General features: G+C 48.2%; 1 protein-coding gene across 1 annotated transcript in view; it reads left to right on the forward strand.

Moving 5' to 3' along the window:
- Cdh13 (cadherin 13) overlaps positions 1–22804 on the forward strand; it is a 1027905-nt gene that overhangs the window by 942037 nt on the left and 63064 nt on the right. The window contains exon 10 of the mRNA XM_021220018.2: positions 3774–4027. Coding sequence (XP_021075677.1) covers positions 3774–4027 — 254 coding nt within the window. The remainder of the gene's footprint in view (positions 1–3773; positions 4028–22804) is intronic.

Consider the following 22804-nt stretch of genomic DNA (forward strand, 5'->3'; position numbering starts at 1 on the left):
CTCTCTCTCTCTCGCTCTCTCTCTCTGAGTCAGACAATTATTCAGCAGAGGTTTCTTCTTCTCTGGAGACTTCTGTGTTGTGTAAAATGGACAATAAAAATGAACCAGTACAGAATCCCATCAACAACCGCATCATCCCAATACCAGAGCCATTGAGCATGGCAGATCACAGACATACCTGATTTCTAGAAGACACAGAGCCTGGGTTCCTGCCCTTCCCCACCTCTGGGTCACCCTAGTTCTTCCTCCATAATAATACAGTGACAGAGCTGTCAGGAGAACCTCTCACTGGCCATCCAAGGCTACTGGTTTCCAAAGGGTAAAGGCATGAAATAGCATCACCCTGACCATCCTCTGGGTCTGTAGAGGATGCCAGCCTGCAGCTTCATGGAAAAACTTGAGTAGATACTTATCTCTGTCATGTATCCTGGGGTGGGACTTGGTGGTTCCCAACATGTGTTTGCCCAGACTGGAGGAAAATAAATGCCATGAACAGAAGCCACCTAGATGAGGAAATTGTTTATTTCATCTCACAGGATACATTTTTATTAGTTTTTTTTAAACTTTTTATTATTCTTTGTGAATTTCACATCATGCACCCCAATCCCACTCATCTCCCCGTACCTTCATATAAGGGTGCCCTCCACCCTTGCAACCTCCCCTATCCCCAAAACATTAAAAAAAGAAAAGAACCTCACCATGGAAACTGTAGTGTGTCACAGTGTGTCCCACAGTGTGCCCTTTTGTCCACACATCTTTATTAGCAAATGTTCATAGCAATGAGTCAGTGGGCTGGCTCAAGGCCTCTGACCTGTGCTACACTGTCAATACTGGACCCTCACCAGGGTTCCTCTCTGATATCTGCCAGGAGCCTGCCCTGGTCTTTAGGGTTAAATGGTACTGAGTGGATGGATACAGCGTCGGACAAAAGTCAAAGACTGATGATCCCTAGCCTTGCCTTGGGTTCTCTCTCTGTGACTCTCTTACTGTTTTGTGCTAATAAGCCTGGTTGCTTTTCCCTTTGCTGGACAGGTGAGAGAGAGGCTTGGAACTCGTTAACTCTTCATGAACCAGAGAGAAAAGAAAGGAAAATAATTAAAGTCTTTTACACAGGCAATATGCACAGATACATACACACTCATACACACACATACACTCTTGTCGAGCCTGGCCACCTGTGTCTCATTAACTCCACAAGTGTTCATGCATACTTACATATATATATATATATATATATATATATATATATATATATATATACATGTATTTATATATAGGCATATACATCATACTCACATACATACACATATATTTACACGTGTATGTATAGACAGGCATATACATCTAGTGGGTGTGGCAGAGCCTCAGATGCTACACTTTATTCCTTTTCTCTGGCCTTAGACCTTCTTAGACAAAAGTTCTTTAGAAAATTACCTCATAGATAAAATGTTACACAAAAGGGGAGTTACAGAAGGATGTTGATAGTAAGTTAAAAGCAATGTTTCCTTCTATAGGCTCATTATGACTTCAAAGCAACAGTTTCACATGGCCTTGCTTTATCATCATGCACACTTGTGACTTCATCCTTGGACCTGACCTAAATCGAATGTTTTTCCTTGATCACCAATTTGTCCCAGCCTATTTCTCTTCTTAGTGTAATTGTGAAAGCTCACTATATTCTTTCTTATGCAGCCTTTACTTAACTATTCTACTGGGGGGGGGGGGGAAACACATTGTTAATCTTGATTCTAACTTTCTTATGTCTTTCTTATATCTTTCTAAAACCATCTCTTAAAACTTTCTTCCTAAAATCATTTGAAACAAATCAGGAATTCTATGAAATCATCATCATGAATTATGAAATCATCAATTTGTCTATACAGCATTACTATATGATGGTACATCTCCGTTGATCTGAAGAAAATCTGCTCAACAGGGTGGGCTAATGCCCAGGAATCATTAGACTATGTAATAATGATAGGAAAAAGCATATCCACTGCAAGAAACAATCTGAGATGAAGTCTCTTGGGACCCTGCCTCTCAGAGTTCACACATGCTAGGCCACTGAAGAAAACACTGGGCCACCTCCAGGAAGGCCACCTGCTAGCCTCAGCCTCTTCTAGAAGACCCCTGACAGATATCCCTGCAGGTTATGTCTCACAGGATCTTCGTCTGTCTCCTGATTTCTCTCCCCTGAGAAGGCACTGCAGGAAATCACATGGCCCTAACCCCTCCCTCTGCTTCTGGGATCCCACCCTGAGCCCTCTCATACATACAAGTGCACATGGACACACACCTCCCTCTATTTTGTACATGCCCTCAACATAGTCTGGCCCAACAAGCCAGAGGTTTCTGTCTCCTTAAGTGTCCCAGTTGGAACAAGTAACTATTCCCCAACTGTCTTGGCTCCCTGGCACTTGTCTGAAATGTATTTAGCAGGGTTGCTGATAGAAGGTATCCCTTGGCACAGGCAAAAATCTGTTCTTAGAATTAAAGGGAAGAGTATGCAGCAGTGAGTTATTCTCAGGTTAGCTGGCTAGGAACAAAATATAACAAGGTAGTCATATATTTCAAGGAAGTCAAGGCAGGGCAGCAGCTTTAGGAGTGAAGCTAGGGTTACCGGTTCCACCTGTCTACCCGAGTAACGCAAGTGGGGTGATCCCACACTCTGGTGGACCCCAGGCCTTGGGGGGTCTCTCCTTCACTGAACCCCCAGGGATGTTGAAGTCACGAGTTATGGGTTACAGTCTGGAAACCTTACAGCGTCAGCATTGCCAGTGACTAAGGCTCGAGTCAGGGGCGGCGGTGTTCATTTACTTTTTCTGTCCAAAACACAGTGGTGTTGCACCAAGGTCGTGTTTGCTTGTGCCCTGTTCCTTTTTTGCTTGTTTGTTTGAGAAAGGTTTTTAGCCCAGGCTGACCAATGACCAGGTGTCCAATGACCTTTGTTCAAGTTCATTTCTGCTGCTGTGATTTTTTCTTTTTTTTTTACTTGCCCTGAAAAGAAGCAAATTAGTGGAGAAAGGGGTTTTGGTTTGGTTTGGTTTGGCTTGGTTTTGGTTTATCATTCCAAGTTACAGTCTATGATTGAGAGGAAGTCAAGACAGGGATTTAAGACATCCACAGTAAAGAGCAGAGAGATAATGTCTGGACCCTTGCTTGGTTGCTGCTTGCTTGCTCACTCGCTTGCTCACTTGCTTGCTTGCTTGCTCGCTCACTCACTTGCTCGCTCGCTCACTTGCTTGCTCGCTCACTCGCTTGCTTGTTTGCTTGCTTGCTTGTTTCACTCTTACACAGTCCAGGGCCCATCCCCCACACTTCCCACGTTCAGTCTGGGTCTTCCCACCTCAATTAAGTATCAAGACAATGCCCTACAGGCAGGCCCATTGGCCAACCTGATCTAGATAATTCTGAATTAAGACTCTCTTCCCAGGTGATGCTAGATTGGGTCACATTGAAAGGAAATCCTGATCCTCTTGTTTCTCTGGAGCACTGGGATTTCATGCCCCATCACGCTTGGTCTTGTGATGTATTAGGGATGGAACCCAAGGCTTTGTGCACACTAACCAAACCTCTCCCAACTAAGCCACCTTCCCAGACTTCATATTCTTCTTCTTAAAGACCCCTGAAATGGCACAAGACTTAAACCATGAAGCCCAGATCTCTCCCCACATGCTCACAGCTGCTCATGCAATGTCAAAGGGACCAAGTGCGAAGTAGACATGAACCCCAGGGTGTGTACCTTTCTAACACCCTTCTGTCTGCTCCACCAGCCCCTGGACTATGAGATCTCTGCCTTTCACACCCTGCTGATCAAAGTGGAGAATGAGGACCCACTGGTACCTGACGTCTCCTATGGCCCCAGCTCCACAGCAACTGTCCACATCACAGTCCTGGATGTCAACGAGGGACCAGTCTTCTACCCGGACCCCATGATGGTGACTAAACAGGAGAATATCTCTGTGGGCAGTGTGCTGCTGACAGTGAATGCCACAGACCCGGACTCCCTGCAACATCAAACTATCAGGTAGGTGAGCTACTCCGAACCTTCGAATGGAAGCATACAAGAGAACACCTTCCTCTTTGGTTGCCAAAGCTGGCTGCTGGTCGCTGGTTGTAGTTGCTGGTTTCAGTTACTTTTTACCTATTGCAAAATGCTGATAAGTTAACCCTATTGTCCATCTGGATGTGTGGGAGGAAAAAGAAGTTTGCATCTGATGGAGCCAACGTGCTCCCAGTAAGAGGACAATATCCTTATCCATGATTCCAACACAGGAAGGGGCCGGCTTCAGGGCTACATTCCCAAATACCCTAGCCCGGTCATAAAGAAGAGCCATGCTGTGTGGGCTTCTGCATCTCTTGATGCTCCAGCCTTATGAAAAAGGCACTAGTTGGTTCCATTTGTAGATGGAGGCCACTGTGAATTCAGGGATGGGAAGACAGTTCCGTGAGTAAAAAGATCCAAGTTTGTGTTCCTGGAACCCACATGGATGGTGTGGTGGAGCACACCTGCGATCCCAGCACTGGCGAGGTAGAGACAGGCAGATTCCCTAGAGCTTGCTGGCTGGCCAGTCTGGCTTTACTAGTGAGTCCCAGGTTGGATGAGAGACCCTGCCTCAAAGCATAAAGCAGAGGCCAGATATCCTACTTTGCTTTCTATCACCAGAACCAAACAGTAATAAACACCATAACCAAAAGCAGCTTGGGGAGGAATAACTTACATGTTCCAGTCACGTGGAGTCACTGAGAGAAGTCAGGATAGGGACCCAAGCAGTAGCAGAGGCGGGAACTTTGGAAGAGTGCTGACCACTGGCTGCTCATGGCTTGCTTGGCCTACTTTTTGATACAACCCAGGACCACCTGCCCAGGGATGGCACTACCTACAGTGGATGGGTTCTCCAACATTAATCATTCGTCAAGGAAATCCCCCCACTGACATGCCTACAGGCCAATCTGATGGAGGCAGTTGTTCAACAGGGGTTCTCTCTTCCCAGGTGACTCAAGTTTCTATCAGGTTGACAGAAAATAATTTGTGCACTAGGCATGGTGGTTCGCAGCTTTAATCCAAGCCCTGGGAAGGCAGAGGCATCATCTCCTCTGTGAATTCAAGGCCAGCTTGGTCTGCATGATGAGTTTCAGACCAGTCAAGGCTATGGAGTGAGACCTTGACCCTAATAACAATCATTATTATCGTTAGAGACTGATAGAAGCTGGCTTCCACATGCATGTACACACAGGTGCATGGACTCACACACACACCTACACTCAAGACAGGTGTGAGCACCTGCTCAAGTCTGCCTGGTGTGACAGCAAAGGAAAAGGGCTGACACGGTGCCCTGTCCGTTCTCTTGGCTTCTGTCTGCACATTAGTTCTTGGCCTCAGAGGCAAATAGCAGAATTTGCCCGATCCTTAGAACTGGACCCCTGAGTTGGAGTTCTAATCATCAATAGCAGGGGTAGGGTGGTCAACAATTTCTGCCCTCATTCCTTCATAGTTTTTTGTTTGTTTGTTTGTTTTAACTTATTTTTTATTTATATTTAGTTCAATTATATTTAAAATGTAATTATATCATCTACTGCTTTCCTTTCTCTACCTGGCACCAGCCACTCTCTCATGGATTCCTGTCCCCTTTTTCTTTGTCATTGTTATACCTATATATGCACAAGTGCATGAATACAACCTACTTGGTTCATTTGGTGTTGCTTGTATGAATATAATTTCAGGACTGGCCACTTAGTATTGGATAACCAGTTAGGAAGCCCATCCCTAGGGGGCACTGTTTCCCCCTCTCCCAGCATTCCTTGGTGGCCTGTGGTTCTTGGTCTGGGGATGGGACCTCTTGAGACCCTTCCCTTCCATGTCAGCGCGTCTGTGGGTGTTGTCCCTGTTGGGGTCTTGTCCGGGCAGCCATGTTGTCAAGGTGGCATGGGGTGCAGCTTCCCTGTCGTTTCTAGGAGACATTCTCAGCCCAGACTCCCCATTCCTGTGGCTCACAGCATCTTTCTGCCCTCTCTTTCATGATGTTCCTTGAGCCTTGGGTCGAGGGGTTCTTATTTTGAATATATCCATTAGGGCTGGGTGCCCCACAATAGGTTTTTCTCTGCGTTTTGATCATGTGAGGTTTTCTCTGAAGGGCTCCGTCTGCTGCAGACAAACCTCTTTGATAAGAAGTGAGAGCTAAACATAAGCGTAAACATAAATTTTAAAAAGCAGCTGGGAGTCAAGCTGGTTTAGTAAAGTTGTAGCCATGGGTTCTCCTCTAAGATCCATGATCTAGCTATCCCCGGGGGAGCTGGTTATGCTTTGAGTACCCCATATGATCTCCCTCCTGCTGAGTGAGCCTTAAGTCCAATCAGACCGCTGTTGGTTACAGCCAAGATAGAAGTGCCACTACTGCACCCTTAGGGATAGCTCGCCATGCTGGTCACTGCTGTGGTTCACAGGCATCCCAGCTGGTCAGGACACCTAGTGGCTTCTCCCACCTTTGTCAGCTTTACATAGAGCCTTCTGGTACTATAAAAGCTACTGTTCCTCCAGGAGGAGGCTTTGGGTCAGATGCTGCTAAAATCTTCCCAGTCCTGCTTCCTTCTTAGGCTCTGCTCCAGGATTCAGTAGGTCTCTTCCTAGTAAGATTTCATTAAATGGCCAACATCACCTGCCAGCAGCTACAGGATCCCCTTGCTGAGCCACGGTCACACTGTAAACGAATCACTGCACAGGCCCAAGTGAACTGCTTGTCTCAGCAAAGAAAGTTCGAAGTGTCTCCCACAGACCGAGCTGACAAGGAAGAAGCAGAGGTTGTCCCTCCCCTGACCCCCCCACCTCACCACCCCCTCCCAAACACACACACAAAGTTTCTTTTCACCTCCTCTGATTTGCCAAATGGACTAGAGGATTTTGCAAGATAGTAACAACTCCTCTGACAGTGAGAATGGGAGATCACCTTTCTTCCCCTGCCCCCTGCTGGGCAATTTAATGGTCAAAGAGCACATGAGAAACCTGTAGTTTAGCTACAAGGCTAAAGCTGTGCAGCCTGTCTTTAGGGTGGATTACCATCATTTTTGTGTTTCTACGAGGCAGAGGTAGGGGATAAAATGAACTGCAGCTGGAGCTAGCTAGCATTGCTATGCCTGGGCTCTGCCTTACTGTCTCAGCTCTGGTCCTGCCTGGGAACAAAAGGGTTAATGGAATGGAGAGTGAATAGTGGGGGTTCCTAGCACAAAAGCCACCCACAGCGCCCACATCAAGGACAGACAATGGGAGAGAGGGTTCTCTAATTGAACACAGTTCTGGGCTAACTTAAGCAAAGGATTAATTGGCTGTGGGTCTGTCCATGTTTATGGGATGAAGGAGCAGAAAGAGAAGCTAAGAAAGCAGAAGCTAGAGGCTGCACAGGCTCCAGGGCATCCCTAAGGTTCCAGGTGGCATGAGCTGGTAGCCTGGCATGTCAGAGCTTCACAGGGAAAACATGGCATCTCCGGCCACTGTCCCTTCCCCTCCTCCATCACTTCAGTTCACACTCCTGAGCTTGAGCAGAGCTCTGATAAGCTTCAGGCAAAGGGCACCTGGCTGGAGGGGCAGCGGAGATGCGACCACCACCTGTCATGGTGGGCCAAGAAGGAGGGCAGGGGAGCATACCGCTTAAGCACTGAGAGAGGCCAAAGGGAACACCCCTCCTTGCACATGGAGGGAAAGACAGGATGAGATGCAGAGAGAAAGCGGATTGGCGATAGCCAAGCCACTGAAGGGTACTAAGGCAAACTTCAGAGCCCAGAAAGCATGATCCAGGCTGTAAAACTAGAGGCCATGGGCTTCTTATTGGACCCCAGTGCAATGTTAGGAGCTCCCACTAAGGGGTTTGGGGGCTGCTAAATATCTCTATCCTGTGGACTGAACGGGCAGGTCTGAGCACCAGCCACAGGCCACCAGTGACCTGGACCCAGCTCAGACTCACCTACGCCAAACAAGGCATGGATTAGCCCAGCTGATTGAAATGTGGGGACCTGGCAGCCAGTGGGATGGCACGGGTGCCAAAGCCAAACTCTTTTTCACACCCCGGTGCTATTCTCTCTGGTTGGCTCCATCCTCACCCAGGTTTGTACGTCTTCAAGGCAATGAGGTCATCCCTGAAACGGTCCTCTATCTGCCTGCAGAAAGAGCCACACTCTACCCAGAAGCAGTGCAGCCAGTACCAGCAGAGGCTCACTGAGCCATCTGGGACATGTGACCCTGAGGAGCAACGGGATGAACAGTGCTCATGGCTGGCCTTATTGTTCAGTACCACAGTTGGTCCTAGCATCCTCTGTGGAGGCTTGAACTGGTACCACTTTGGAAAGGGCTGGGGCCCTTCTCAGGAAACAAGAGTAAGAGCTGGGTTTTTCAGGAAGCACGGACGCCCCCCGTGGTTAGAACCCACAGAAACCCTCAGACAACACAGCTGCCTTACTTCTCTACAACTGCTCACCCAAGAGGACCAACATCTGCTCACAGGCCTATCAGGGGATGCAGAACTGGCTAAGAGATGCTCAACTGGCTGGATGATACTGAACTTGCTGAGGGATGCTGAATTTGCTGAGGGATGCTGAGCTTGCTGAGGGGATACTGGACTGGACAAGGGATGCTGGCTTGGATGAGGGATGCTGAACTTGCTTAGGGATGCTGGCTTAGATGAGGGATGCTGGCTTGGATGAGGGATGCTGAACTTGCTTAGGGATGCTGGCTTAGATGAGGGATGCTGGCTTGGATGAGGGATGCTAAGCTGGTCACTTTCCCCCACTGGGAATCAGAGCTGCCCGTCAGGTATCGCTTCCTCAGCTTCACTGGCTGGACCTTCTCTCTTCTCCCATCATCTTCCCACCTCTCCACTCCCTGCCATTCCCTTTACTCCTCTTGCCTTCTCCTGACCCTGCCTGCTCCTCCATTTTTCTAGTACTGGTTCTGAACCCATGAAACATCATTGGCAAGCAGACCTGCTGCCCTGGGAAGGAAAGGCTCTTGAGTGATGGGGAGTTTGATACAGCACACTAGAAAGGGGCCTCCAGGGAGGCTGTACATGCAGGGGTAGGCGTGGCTGAGTAAAGGGGCTGGGCGGGACTGGAGAGACTGTCCCACAGCTCTTCACAGGGCTGCCCAGAGTTCTCAGGCCTATGATGACTTTGCAAGTGGCTTCTGGTCTCATTACGGTTGTAGCTCAAGTAATTCTTTAGGGAGCAGGATTAGAAGGGGGGGAGTTTCACTCTGGGAGCTATTATCTTATCTCAGGATCTCTGAGCGTACCTGACTAAAGCACGACAAAAGAAAATGTTGCTGGCCCAGGCTTCTGCCCCAAGCATCCTCCACTCACAGCTGGACCACTGGCAGGGCCCAGCAGTCCTCCATGGAACTCTGTCTCCCTCTTAGCATTGGCTGGGCCACAACATCCCCGTCTGTCTGCTTCTCTGTCCATCCCGCTCCACTTCCATATCTTTCGCTCTGTCCATCTCTCTGTGCTTTCTTCTCCTAGTTCAATCCTTCTCTGCCCTTCTCCCTGCCCCCAACTCCTACCTCTCTAGCTTCTGCCTCACTCCAAACCTCTCTACCTTTCTTGTTCCCCCTCCTCTCTCCACTTCTACTCTTTGCTTGCCCCTACCTTGTGAGTGATCATGTGTGTTCAGATATGTACATTCACATGGGGGAGGCCGGAGCTCAACCTCAGAATCCGTCCACCTTGAAACAGTCTCCCACTGCCCTAGCGGTCACCAAATAGGCTAGGCTGGCTGGCCAAGAAGCCCTGGATACCCACCTGCCTCTGCCTATGCCAGCGCTGGAATAGCAAGCACGCATCACCATGCCTGGATTTTTATGATCTGTGTTTGGGGGATCAAACCCATGCCCGCACTCTTGGATGGCAAACACTTTTCCAGCTGGGGTTTCTCCATGGTTGCCTCTACCTCCTCTTCTTCCTTCCTCCTCGGCGAGATGAGAGTGGGGCATCTTCTGGTGATGTTGTAGTGCTTCCTCCTGCTCCTCCTCCTCTTCCTCCCTCATTTCATTTCTCTGTCTCTTTGCCTCATCTCTGTCTCCATCCACTCTTAAGACTCTCTGTGCTGAGTGAGCTCCAATAAGCACCTCCATCCATCTCAACTTCAGTCATGCTTGACCCCCCCCCCAAGCCAGCAACAGGGAGACATGCCCTCCTCAGCGGGCATCCTGAGGGCATCACGTGGGTCCAGCTCACCCTCGACGGTCACCCCAGCCTCCTCCAGGAGGGGTCTCCTGCTGCCCCCCCCACATCCATGGGAATCTCTAAGCAACGCCTGATCTAGACCCTTTATCCGTAATGTCCTGTGTGACTAAACCCACTTCATGGCTTATCTCTGACTCTGATCCTTCAAGGAGGTGTTCAGAAGCCCAGGCACTTGGTCTCTCTCTGCCCAGCCCGTAGCCCTGAAGGCAGGAGGCTGTAAATCCTCTAGAATACCTTTATCACTGAGGCCCATTTACAAGCCCATCTTTCGGTGTGCTTCGCTCCAGATTGACACAGGCAGCAGGCTCTGGGGGACAGCGAATTCCTTCTGTCGGGTGACTGTTGAGACAGCTCGTAGAGGAAACTTTTGCAATGAGAGAAGGGAAGTATCTGTAGTCATCCCATCCAGGGAGATCCCTTTTAACCACCTCCGTGCAGATCGGGAGGGGTTGGGGGGGGGGAGAGACAAGGAAAGAGTCCTCTCATTGATTACCGGAGGGGTTGGGGGGGGGGAGAGACACATGGAAAGAGTCCTCTCATTGATTACCCCATGTGGCTGACGTCACCCATCCTTCTGTGTCCTGCCATCTGTGCTTTCAGGCATGCCAGGCAGACATCCATGGGCAGAAACAGCCATCATCCATGCACTGCTGAATAAGCACCCCCTTACTCCATTGTTAGTACCTGCTATCTCAGCAGGAAATACATTCGGGATATAACAGGAAGATTCTAATTGAGGGGGCTCTGGAAAGAGAGCTTTTCCCTCACACGAGACAAGATGAGGCAGGTGTGGCAGCCCCAGGATATGGCCAGGACCCCTTGGTCCTTCCACTTCTGACACTGCTGGGGGGGGGGGGGCAGTCTCTTCCTCGTGAACTGTTGTGGCTGCCAGTGCTCCGGCCTGCATATCTGTGTCTCAGACATCAGGATGGGGAAAAGGAAACGAGAAGGGATGCTTTCTGGTTTTTCCCACTGCCTGTGTGTGTGTCTTTGTCTGTGTGTGTCTACATGTTTGTGTATATATGTGTATGATGCATGTTTGTGTGTGTGTGTGTGTGTGTGTGTGTATGTGAGTGTGTGAGTGCATATGGAGGACCAGGGCTTATATCAGGAATCATACCAGATTGATCCCCCACCATATTCATGAAGCGGCATCTCTCAGTCAAACCTAGAGCTCACTTACACTCCCCGTCTCAGGGGATCGGTTACCTCCATGTCCCCAAGGTCTGATTATGAATGGCTGCCTGGCACCTCACTTAGCATTTACGTAGATTCTGGCATCTGAACTTGAGTCCTCGTGACTTCGTGGCAGGTTTATCGGCCCACATCCTGGTTTTTAAGGCGATTTCCTTGATTCCTCTTCAAGCTCCGTCTCCTAACATTGTTCCCATGGCCATCCCTATCTAGTGTGTAGCTCTTACGGCTGAGATCTTTGTTAAGGAAGAGTGGGTACGAAGAGGCGAGTGACAGTGTCTGCCACATGGATCAGACCTTTCAATGTAACAGCAGCTTTCCACTACAGTAACAAAACCCCTGAGATAATCTACTTGGGAAGAAAGAGACTCACACGCAGGAGGTGCTGAATTCAAATCCCAGCACCACAAAACACAAAATCAGCCAGAGGGGAGATTCACTTAGACCCATGGTCGCAAAGGCCCCATCTGTAGCCTGTCATCCAAATTCCATCATCTGCATCCCACAGTCCGTAATCCATCATCCTTGCTCTTTGGAGGCTCTGGGGAGTTTGCACATCATTGGGGGGGGGTGTAATCCTGCAATTGGATCACTTTTCAGAGAACAGGAATCAAAGAGAGAGAAAGGTGGACCTGGAGTGTCAAGACCCCCTCCGCGTGCATGCCTCCAATAACCTAACTTCCTCCCACTAGGCCCCACCCACTAACATTCCATCATCCTTTTTTGGCACACAAGATTTTAGGGAACCTTTATCCAAACCATAGAATCCAGTGACATTGGATACTGGAGTTCTACTCAACAGAGTAACAGATAATACAAGGAAGACTGGGAACAGTATGTAGTACACTTGCCTAGCATGCACAGGGCCCCAGGCCCCATCCCCAGCATGCCATAATTAGGTATGGCTATAATCTCAGCACTTGAGAGATAGACTCAGGAAAATTAGGAGTTCAAGGTCATCGTCATCTACATGAGCAAGGGTTGTAGTTTTGACTCATTGACCTGTTGGATCAGGGCTGTGTAATTAGAGCATGCTCTATGCCTGGCACAGCATTAGCTGCTGCACGTCCCTCATAAAGAGTGGTACATGTTTGAACTGCCCAGATGTGCATTGTCCTAAGGAAAAGAATGCTGGGGCCAGAGAGATGGCTCAGCGGGTAAGAGCACTGACTGCTCTTCCAGAGGTCCTGAGTTCAATTCCCAGACACACTCACAGCCATCTGTCGTGGGATCTGATGCCCTCTTCTGGTGTTTCTTTAGAGCTCTCTCATTGATTACCCCCAAGTGGCTAACATCACCCAATTAACAGTCATAGAAGGGATGGTGGTGTCTGGGTTGCAGTGTCTAAGTGCCAGTATATGAGTACATAAACAGACGTGACCACCTTGTTTCCTTTTGTGTGCACGAGGGTGCAAGTATACAACAATGTATAGTGGGGGTCAGAGGACAGTTTGCCCCCGTTGGTTCACACCTTCAGCGGTGTGGGTTCTAGAGATCAAATTTAGAATAGGATAACCACAAATGCCATCTTACTGACTGGAAGAGTGTACCCCAGGCTGGCCTTGAACTCATAACCCTCCTGCCTCCTCCTCCTCTGCTGTATCCCACCAGTATCCTCCTCCTCCATATCCTACCACTGTTCTTGGCCACAAGCTCTCATAATCCCTACAAGCCCACCAGCTGAGGAAGTGTTTCCAACGGCCCTGTTCTAATCTGGTGCCAGGCAGGGTCAGCACCATGAGGGACACCGTATCAGGGCTCAGGCTCTTGAAGGTTACATAGAGAGCCTTGCCCGTCTGCCAGCCCTCCTCCCAACTTGATCCAAATTGAGTCTATTCTTGGAGTACAGCCTCTGAATCAATGGCACCTGCTCTGTCCTGATTTTTTTTTTTTTCTTTTGCGGTGGGGTGGGGGAGGGGGAGCTGCCTTGGTCTTACATGGTCCCTCCCTAAACTTGAGCCTTTACAGCTGAATGGCACTCTTGCATTCAAAATGGTAAGGAATGCCACCGAATCATGGAAATTTAGCACCCAAAGATTTGTTTATAATGGACAGTTTCCTCTCTCTCTGATCGTCCTGGACTCGTCAAGACTCTTCTTCAGAGCCCTATTGAATCTACTATTGGGGACCTTTTAAAGGAAAATCGAGCACACTTGTGCCCCCCCCCCAAAAAAAGTGGTAAATTGGGCGGGGGGGGGAATGTTGTTAGCTAACTGTAGGACTTTTATTCTGTAATTGCTAAGGCCTTTGGAAGCAGAAGGCAAAAAGAGGAAAAAAATTCAATTGACTTGAAAATGAAAATCCTGTCACCCCTGGGATTCTGAAACACACAGGTATCTAAGATACATAAGCAATAAATGTTCAGTGAGATAAAGGAGGGTCGCAAATGTCCTAACTAGGTTTCAAACTCAGATTTAAGAGTTTAATTCGGGGTGCCACCCACCTTCTAAATTTTAATCAAATCTTAAAGGCTAGCTTATAACCTGTCTACCTGGGGAAATTAGAAGAAGGCTCTTCCATCTACAAAGACCTATTAACACTTCATTCTAATTACACGTGGTTACTGACCTCAATAATAAGATTTGGGGTGAGGTAGTTTTGTTGTTTTTTAATGAGTCCAGATATTTCTTTCTGCAGTCACCCAGCGCAGTGCTTGAAATATAAATGAGTTGTTTATGGGAGTCCTTTGTAATTTTTAATTAAAGTGATGTTCTTCAGTTGGAGGTTTATGGCAGTGATACATTTTATCGCCGCATTGCTGTGGAATTCTTAATTATTTATGGAAATGTATCAGTAGACTCAACCCTTGTTTTGAATGGTCAGATTTTTCCGCTATGGAAATGTCCGTGGGATAGGAAGCCTAATAAATTACACAAAAGGATCTTTAAAGGTCTGAGCTCGCTGGTCTCTAAGAACAGAACCCTGGGGTTTGTCATAACCCACAGAGAAGTTGTCTATGGTTTCCTTCGGTGGCGTTTCCTTTGGTGGTGGTGCTCGATCATCCAGAATCACTGGGTGAACGGTCGCAAGGTTATTCTATAAATCAGCTTTGTAACATCTGTCTACACGTGTTATGCATTTGCCACAGGGCAGACCCTCATAGTTGAAAATAGGGTTTCAGATTGGCTGTATTTGAATATAATTATCATTTGCCTTCTTGTCTGCCTTGGAAATTAATTCTCAGAACCAATCTAGAAAAATATTGACAAATGTTAATATTGCTTCTTGCCCAATATTTGTTTTCTAAGTCATTCAATTTGCTTAGCTTTGGAGATTGTTTGTTGTGGAGGATGGGTTGGTTTTTTTTTTCCTTTGAGGCAGCATCTTGTGTAGCCCAGGCTGGCCTCACACTTCCTATGTAGCTAAGGATGACCTTGAACTCCTGATCTCATGCCTCTTTCTCCCCAGTGCTGGGATTACAGGCATGCATAACCATGCCTAGCTATGCTTAGCTTTTAATACTTTGTAGTAAAGACATTCAAAATAGATGTGGGTATCTGTTATAGAATAAAAGGGAGGTCACACCTGACTGACAGCAACACCAGCCAGTGCTGAGTGCATCTCAGGATCTCACCAGAGGCCGATCAGAGCATCAACCCTGACAGCAATCACACAGTGGGTAAGCAGGTCAGAGAACTAACACAGGAAATTCTGCTCAGCCTTGGTCCCTGACTGGCCTCCCTGACCCCTCTGGGACTTCTGGTTTGAAGTGATGAGACTCTAAACTGGGGTCATGCCATTGTGGATAAGCTGGGGCTCCCCCGTGGGCCCCAAAAGCACGGCCAGGAATCACACTGTAAAATCAGACCTGTGTTGCCATTTGGAACTACTGTTGATCCCTATGTGAAGGCTTGTGAACAAGAGAGAGGAACTTTGTATTTGGACCAATCTCTTCATCCATCCATCCATCCATCCATCCATCCATCCACCTATCCATCCATCCATCTATCCATCTACCCACCCATCCATCCATCCACCCATCCATCCATCCACCCATCCATCCATCTACCTACCATCCATCCATCCATCCACCCACCCACCCATCTATCAATTCCAAAGCATGCAATAAATACCTGCAGCACTTTGGTGTCATAGCAATGAAGACAGCAGTTAATAGTATCCACTGTCATTGTCAGGGTGGGGCTCTTGGAACCTGAACCTGTCTCCTTACACTTACCAGACACAATCTACCATTGAGCTACAAGCTACACTCTAGGCCTGGTTCTGTATCCACTGAACTACTTCCCTAGCTATTGCTTTGGGAAACAGGATCACAACTCATGCTAAGCAAGAAGTATTTTTAATTGACATATGATAATTGTGCATTCGAGGGATAGCAAGATGAGCAGTGAAGCCACTAACCACCATGCCTTACCACCTGAGTTCCACCATCAGGACCCATGTGGTGGAAAAAAAAAAAGAACTGACTCCTGAGCGTTCCTCTACATGACCTGTACACACACACACACACACACACACACACACACACTAGACAAATATAATTTTAAAACATTACAAAATAGACGTCATCATTGCCTGCTTCTCTTTCCTCTTCTGCAAGCCTCCATGTTACATCCAGGGGGATCCAGTGCCCCCTTCTGGCTTCCCAGGGCACTGCATGCAAGTGGTGCACATACTCAGGCACACACACACATACACATAAAATAAGATGGTTTTTTTTTTAAAGAAATTATTTTTAAAATCGCAATTACCGCAACATTCACATTAAACAAGGCAGTAAAGTTTTAAGTGCGGTACAATAGCCACTACTGAGTTTCCTCCTGTGTCCAGCTGGGCACTGGCCCTGCTCAGGAATGTTGGCACTACTGGTACTCCTAAATGAAGAGCATGGTGAGAAGAGCTCAGTGACCATGTGGATCCAAACAGTGAGTTCATCTGAGATACAGGCTAAGGGAAAACATTCTGTGCCCATTCAGAACTGTCAGCCAGGGAGGTGAGGCACAGGTTGTCACCCTTTCTGTGACAATCAGCTTTCTGATACAGCCACATGCGGTTTGGGAAGTTTACATGTGGGAGCATGTGAGTCTGTTGCTTTGGATGCATGTCACAGATAAGTTTTTTATAGCTCCCGTTAACCCCATGGGGACAAAGAGGAAGGAGCCGTGTTTCCCAGCTCCCTTAGAGGGCATGTCCTCAATGATCTGGAGACCTCCGCCTGGACTCTGCCTCTCAAAGGTCCCACTACCTCCCAGAGGTGTTGGGGCTGGAACTGGAGCTTCTGAGTACAAGCTTTCGGCAGTCAGCCCAGCTGCAGGACACAGCAGGGGAATGGAGACCCCTTCACCTGTGGAAATCGGCCATGAGGCTTGAAGGAAAAAGGAAGTCTCTGACTGAAAACAGAAAGAGGCTACGAGACGTTTTAAACGGGTAGTAAGAAAGGGGGACCTCAAAGAAAGTGTCGCCTAACGAAATAGAAGGGGTGTCATGAGAAGCCACTGGAGTGTCACGCCTGGAAATCCAACTGGCGTCTCCTGGTCACCTTGTCCCTTAGCTGCTGATGGGTGGCATTCTGATAGACGTGGTTAGGCAGGGTGGGGAGAAAGAACTGACATCAGGTCTGTTTTGTCAGAGATCTCTGAAGTGGGGAGACATTTCTTTATTTTGCAAGAACAGATGCCATTCAAACGCATCTGCACCCGGAAGAGTGTCCTGGTTCTTTATAGCATGGCCCCATCTCTTAAAGGACCTTAGTCTCATCATCCTAGCTGAGGGCCACCATTTGAAGGGTCTCTGCCATCTCTGCCCACCCCACCCCACCCCCACTCCCACCCCACCCCTGGCTCCATCCAGTCCCTTTGTGTCTAGGCTCATCTTGAAGCCTGGGGTAAAGAGAGAGCAGAGGAACCAGTCAGGTGACAAACATGAGACCACGGCTCACATCTTTTTGCTTTCTGTGGGTGTTTCCCCCTCCCCGTCCCCCCCCCCCGTTAAATGGCCATGCACAGCATTGTCCTCAGGCACAGAAACCATGTTGATCCATCCAGAGAAAATAAGCATGGTGCCCAAGCTTTGCTCAGACATGGTTATGGCTCCACTGGCTGTGAGTTCAAGGCCAACAAGTCAGAAGTCTGCGTAAACCAGGCGTCACAACTGAAACAAGGTCATGCTCTGAACTGTAGGCTTGAAGGAACCTAGCACTTTATTTTACTCCGGGAGCATGGACTTATCTTTGCCCAATTCTGTTTCCTTGGTGACCTCATAGGACATTAGTATGGTGACCAACAAAAATTACTTGTGAGTGCTTCCCTGTGTCTTTTCTTCCCGTCATCTGTCCCTGGGCTATCTTTGGGTCCTGGGCTAATTATGAACAACACCTGTGGAGCATAGTAGGCTCTCGGTAAAATTTAATTTAATTAATGAGTGACTTGCAAATGAGTGGTTTTCAAATAATTCTTACCCAGGCATTAGATGCACCGAATCCTACTCAGGAGATAATAATGAGTCTTCACAAAGCATTAAAAGGGATTTCCACCCAGCTCTGACTTTAATAAACAGCACAAGTAAATGCTAATTAAATGGCAGTATTTAATTACTACTTGATGCCCTTCCCTACTCCGTACCTCCCCTTGGCTTAGAAGGGATGACAGACAGTCCATCACTTTTTACCCTCTCTCCTGGTATCCTTAGCCGGGCACCCTCTGCTTTACAGATCCTCCCATGATGGCACAGGAGGTGGACAGTGCTGGGGATCGTAGAGGTGACCCATCCATTAAGAACACTGACTGTTTTGACAGAGGACCTGAATGTTGTTCCTAGCACCCATGTATCAACTCATCACCCAGAGTAACTCCAGCTCCAGGGTCTCCGACCCACTCTTCTGTACTCCACTGTGTGGTGCATAGACATACATGCAGGCAAGGCACCCATATACATAAGAGGAGATGCTTTTCTTTGAATAGCTATCTCTGCATTGAATAGTTCTCCATAAGCTGTTCACATTGCTCACCGTTTAGTCAATCATTCAACTACTTAACAAATACCTAAAAAGACCCACGCACTGTTGCTGAGGATAGAGTAAGAATCGAGCATGCAGGCCCTTCCTCCTGAGAAACAAAGGAGAGATGGGTCAGCAGCTAAGAGGATGACTGCAAGTCCAACAGGTGTTCTTTAGAAACTGGGAGATCCCTGCAAGGGAGTCTGCAAGGTACCGCACCCCTACAAGGGCTGCTTCTGGGAACGCAGCGAGAGTCAAGAGTTGGGGAAACACGCTTGCATTTCCTTTGTGTGTAAGTTTTTTAGAATTCTACAGCTCCCCCCTTCTTTTTTTTTTTGTCACTTAAATGTTTTTAATGAACAGCACAAGCTCTTTGTACAAAGCCCAACAAGCACAGAGCAGAACAGAGAAGCAAATTAAAACTCACCTTTAATCCTACCACCTAGGTATGGCTACCATTGTGTTCTTGTCGTGTTAGTTCCAGGGGTGAGAAGTGGAGGAATTCATTGTTTCTCCGTTCTGTGTAATTAAAGACTGTGCTAGCAGTTTCTGGGGGGAGCTTGAGTTGTTTTTTTTTTTTTTTTTTTAAGAGCTACTAATTTTTGATTAACAAGAAGGAATGCAACATGTAAGGGAAATGCAATTACACTCTCTTCCCCTCCTAAACAAAACAACATTATTCACACACACACATACACACACACAAAGTGTAGAGTCATGACTCTAAGGATATATGGCTCCAAGTCGGGGGATTACAAGGGACATTTTTCATGTCACCACTGAGACAGTTGTGTGAGCACTGCAACCGTGAGGAAACCTGGGCTGCAGGTTACAGACCCAGCTGAAGTCAGTCTGGATAATAACTCACTCTGTCATTACTTAACTCTGAGGTGGCTGCAGCTGCCGAGCCAGAATATAAAGCCTCGGTCTCCGAAGAGATCGGGAGCTCTCTGTCAGGAGAGTTAAGAGAAAGAAAAGCACGGGGAGCGAGGGGGAGTACTGGGGGGGGGGGAAGCTGCACTAAGAGGCCAGTGATGGATATGCTGTCTTGTTCACTTTCTCTTCTATTCGTGTGTTTCGGAAGGGGCGCTGTGGATTTGTTCCTGTGTGTTTGAGTGCTCATGTGTGTGCATATGTGTATGGGCAAGGAGACCAGAGGTTAACCTTGAGTGTCGTCCTTCAGGAGCAAGCCACCTTGTTTGATAGAGACAGGTTCTCTCATTGGAACCTGAGTCTCTCTGATTAGGCTGGCTAGCCAGAGAGCCCCACGGCTCCTCCTCCCTCTGCCTTCACGGGACTGATAATGAGCACCCGCCACCACACCTGGCCTTTCACGCAGGCACTGCTGATCAAACTCGGGTCCTCGTGCTTGCAAGGCAAGCATTTTACCAGATGAGCTGCCTCTCCAGATCCCTTCTTTTCTAAAACATATTCTTTATTTTATTTTCTCATCCTGGGGAAGTGCTGGGCCTTATTCATGCTCAGCAAGTGTTCTACCAACTGAGCTATACACCCTCAGCTCCTGCTCCACTTCCTGTGTAAATGACACACCGCACATCTCCCTCATCAGTTCGTTTGTCCCCTAATTATCGATGGGATGCATCCTGCATGCCAATCACAGACATCACATCTCTCCAGACCAGACCCATGCTACCCACACAGTGACAGAAGGGGCCTTTGCCCTGACGGCTGTTGAGATCACCTGTGTACGAAGTAAAACTAGAATGTCCCAGGTCCTAGTGGACATTGATCAGCACACTAGCTCCTGCTATGTCAGGTTCTCCTCTTCCTCTTTGCTCCTTCCCTACCTGGCCAACCCACCTGGAATGTGTGTGTGTGTGTGTGTGTGTGTGTGTGTGTGTGTGTGTGTGTGTGTGTTTTCTCAGTACCGCGGTCAGCGCACACGCTTTCGCAGCCTGTTTTCAGCACCATGGCCAGAACCAGCAACCCAGGCTGATACTTTCAGCACCCTGGCCAGAGCCAGTCCATTTCCTAATCCCACTTAGGATACAGTTCTCATGCAGTTTCTGGGGTGCTCTTCTTTCTGCCTTCCCCCGCGGTTGCTCGGTCTTCTCTTCCCCCATCACAGTAATTCCTCCTCCTATGTGGAGGCAGCTCTTGTTTGCTGGATCACATGTGAGCAAGCTGCTTCCAACAGCAGCTCTGCCACCAGGGGTCGCGGCATTTGGGGAATTTACTTAATCTCTCCATACCTCATTCTCTCCTGATGTAAAAGGAGATAGCTCCTGGAGCCATTGAGATGGTAAAACATGGCTAATCTACCAAAACTCACAGCTCCATCTCTGCAATTTAATAAGAGCCCAGGCCTTGTTCTTGGTTATTGTGATTCTTGGTAGATCACCCCAGACATAGCTTGTTTATTTAAAAGCTTTTCCTCATTGCCCCACCTGTGACCATGCTGCTCTTGGAACCTGCTTCTCAAGGCTCCATCATATTGTCTTAGTTGATCAAGAATAACATTGGCTCCTATGCAGACCTAAGACAAGCACATTGTCCACTCCCACTGCAGACCAACACAGTGAAGGCGAGGGCAGCTTTACCCATGGTGCCATTCAGAGATCCATGCTCCTTCTGCATTGTGAGTCTGGGTGATGAAGCTTGTGTCATTAGGCTTTGTCATGGATGTGTGGCTAGGATTGCAGTTACTGTGGAAAGGGGAAGAGAGAGCCAAGAGGCCTTGTGGGAAGTGGGGCCAGTCACAAGAGGGACATTATCACTTCTACCATTCCCTCACCCCAGCCTTGCTACAAGGGAAGCTGAGAGGTGTGGCTGGTCTGTATGTATAGAGGGAAATTGAGCCATCTCTGCTTTTGAATTTCTTCTCCCTCCCCCATCCCCTGCCAGGTCAGAAGACACTGGAGGTCTAGGACCATGGGCTTGGGATCCCTCATCTAAAGCTTATTCCATTCCAACCATCCCTGAGCCTCACCTTAACAGTGAATCTGTGTCTGTGTGTGTGTGTTTGTGTCTTTGTGTGTCTGTGTGTGTGTTCTCAGCACCACGGTCACACAATCTGACCCAGTGGCCCAGGAAGAGGGGCTTTCCAAACACAGATGGTAAAAAGCTTAAAGGAGACGGGCACCTAGAGAAAGCTAACCATTTCTTGGAGCCAAAAGCTCAAGCTTCCTCTGTGCTGCCTGGAAGGAGATGGCTGAGCTACTGAAGGGAGCAGGGGAGAGGGAAGAGGGGTGAGTCTAAGCAGCTCAGGAGAGCAGAGCCACACCTCTGTGTACCCAGAGCCTCAATGTCCTAGGGTCCCAGGACAGGGCTAAGAAGAGCTTCCATATCCAGATCATGGATCTCTCTGAACACCAGCACACCCAGGCAACCACAAAGCTCACTGTCAAGCAGGCCTTGTGAGCCCAGGCAAGGCGTGCAAATTGGAACAAACTTTCTGAAAGACATTTTGCATTATGCATCAACTTTTTTTTCCCAACAGCTCCCCTCTTCCATGGCAGTGATTCTGCTCTTTGGAATTTATCTCAAAGAAATAATCAGAAACAGTGTCAAACACTTACATCCTCAGGAAACAGAGATTTATGTGCAGAGCTGTGCGCTGAAGGCTTATTTATGATAGCAGAAAGTTAGAAAACACACTCAGTGTCCAGCCAAAGGGGCTGCATAAATAAATGACAGAGCAGGCAGATGGTGGGGTACGTGGAGTGGGAAGGGCTGGGGTTTGTGGGAAATCTTAGGCTGAGGAGATTGTTCTTAGTGACTTGAGTGGAAGAAACGGGACTCCAGGCTTGTGAATTGCCCCACCCCAAATGCAGACATAATACACCAAAAAGACTTAGAATGGAATACCCAGGCTATGAGTGGCTCTCACAAGACCTGGAATCGTTTCTTCGCTTTTTTACATTGTTGAGATTTGAATGATGAGCGCGTACACCATGAAAGCAGAAAAATGGCTTGCGGGGAGGGGTGATTCAGTGGTTACGGTGCTTGCTATGCAAACGTGAGGAGCTGAATTCAGATCCCCAGTGCCCCGTTTTAAGAGTCAGGCATGTCAACGCTTGCTTGTAACCCAGCCCTGAGGAGGACAGAGATGGGTGATCTGAGTCCAGTGAGGGACGGTGCATGGTGGTTAGTTTTCTCAGGTTGACACAACCTGGAATTCCCTGAGAAGAAAGTCATGGTGAGGGTTGTCTGGATCAGGTTGGGCTGTGGCTGTAGCTGTGGCTGTGGCTGTTGGGGTGTGGGGTTGTCTTGATTGCTTTAATGGATGTGGAAAAATTCAGTCTGAAATAGGTGATACCATTTCCTAGTTGAGGTCCTGACTGTAAGAGGAGAGAAAGCAAGCTGAACACTAGCAGATGTTCTCTTTCCCTCCCCCTCCTCCTCCCTTCCCCCTCCCCTCCCCCTCCCCTCCCCCTCTTCCTCTCCCTCTCTCTTCCTTCCTCTCTTT

The sequence above is a fragment of the Mus pahari genome, chromosome 20 (assembly GCF_900095145.1).
Source record: "Mus pahari chromosome 20, PAHARI_EIJ_v1.1, whole genome shotgun sequence".
Lineage (NCBI taxonomy): Eukaryota > Metazoa > Chordata > Mammalia > Rodentia > Muridae > Mus > Mus pahari.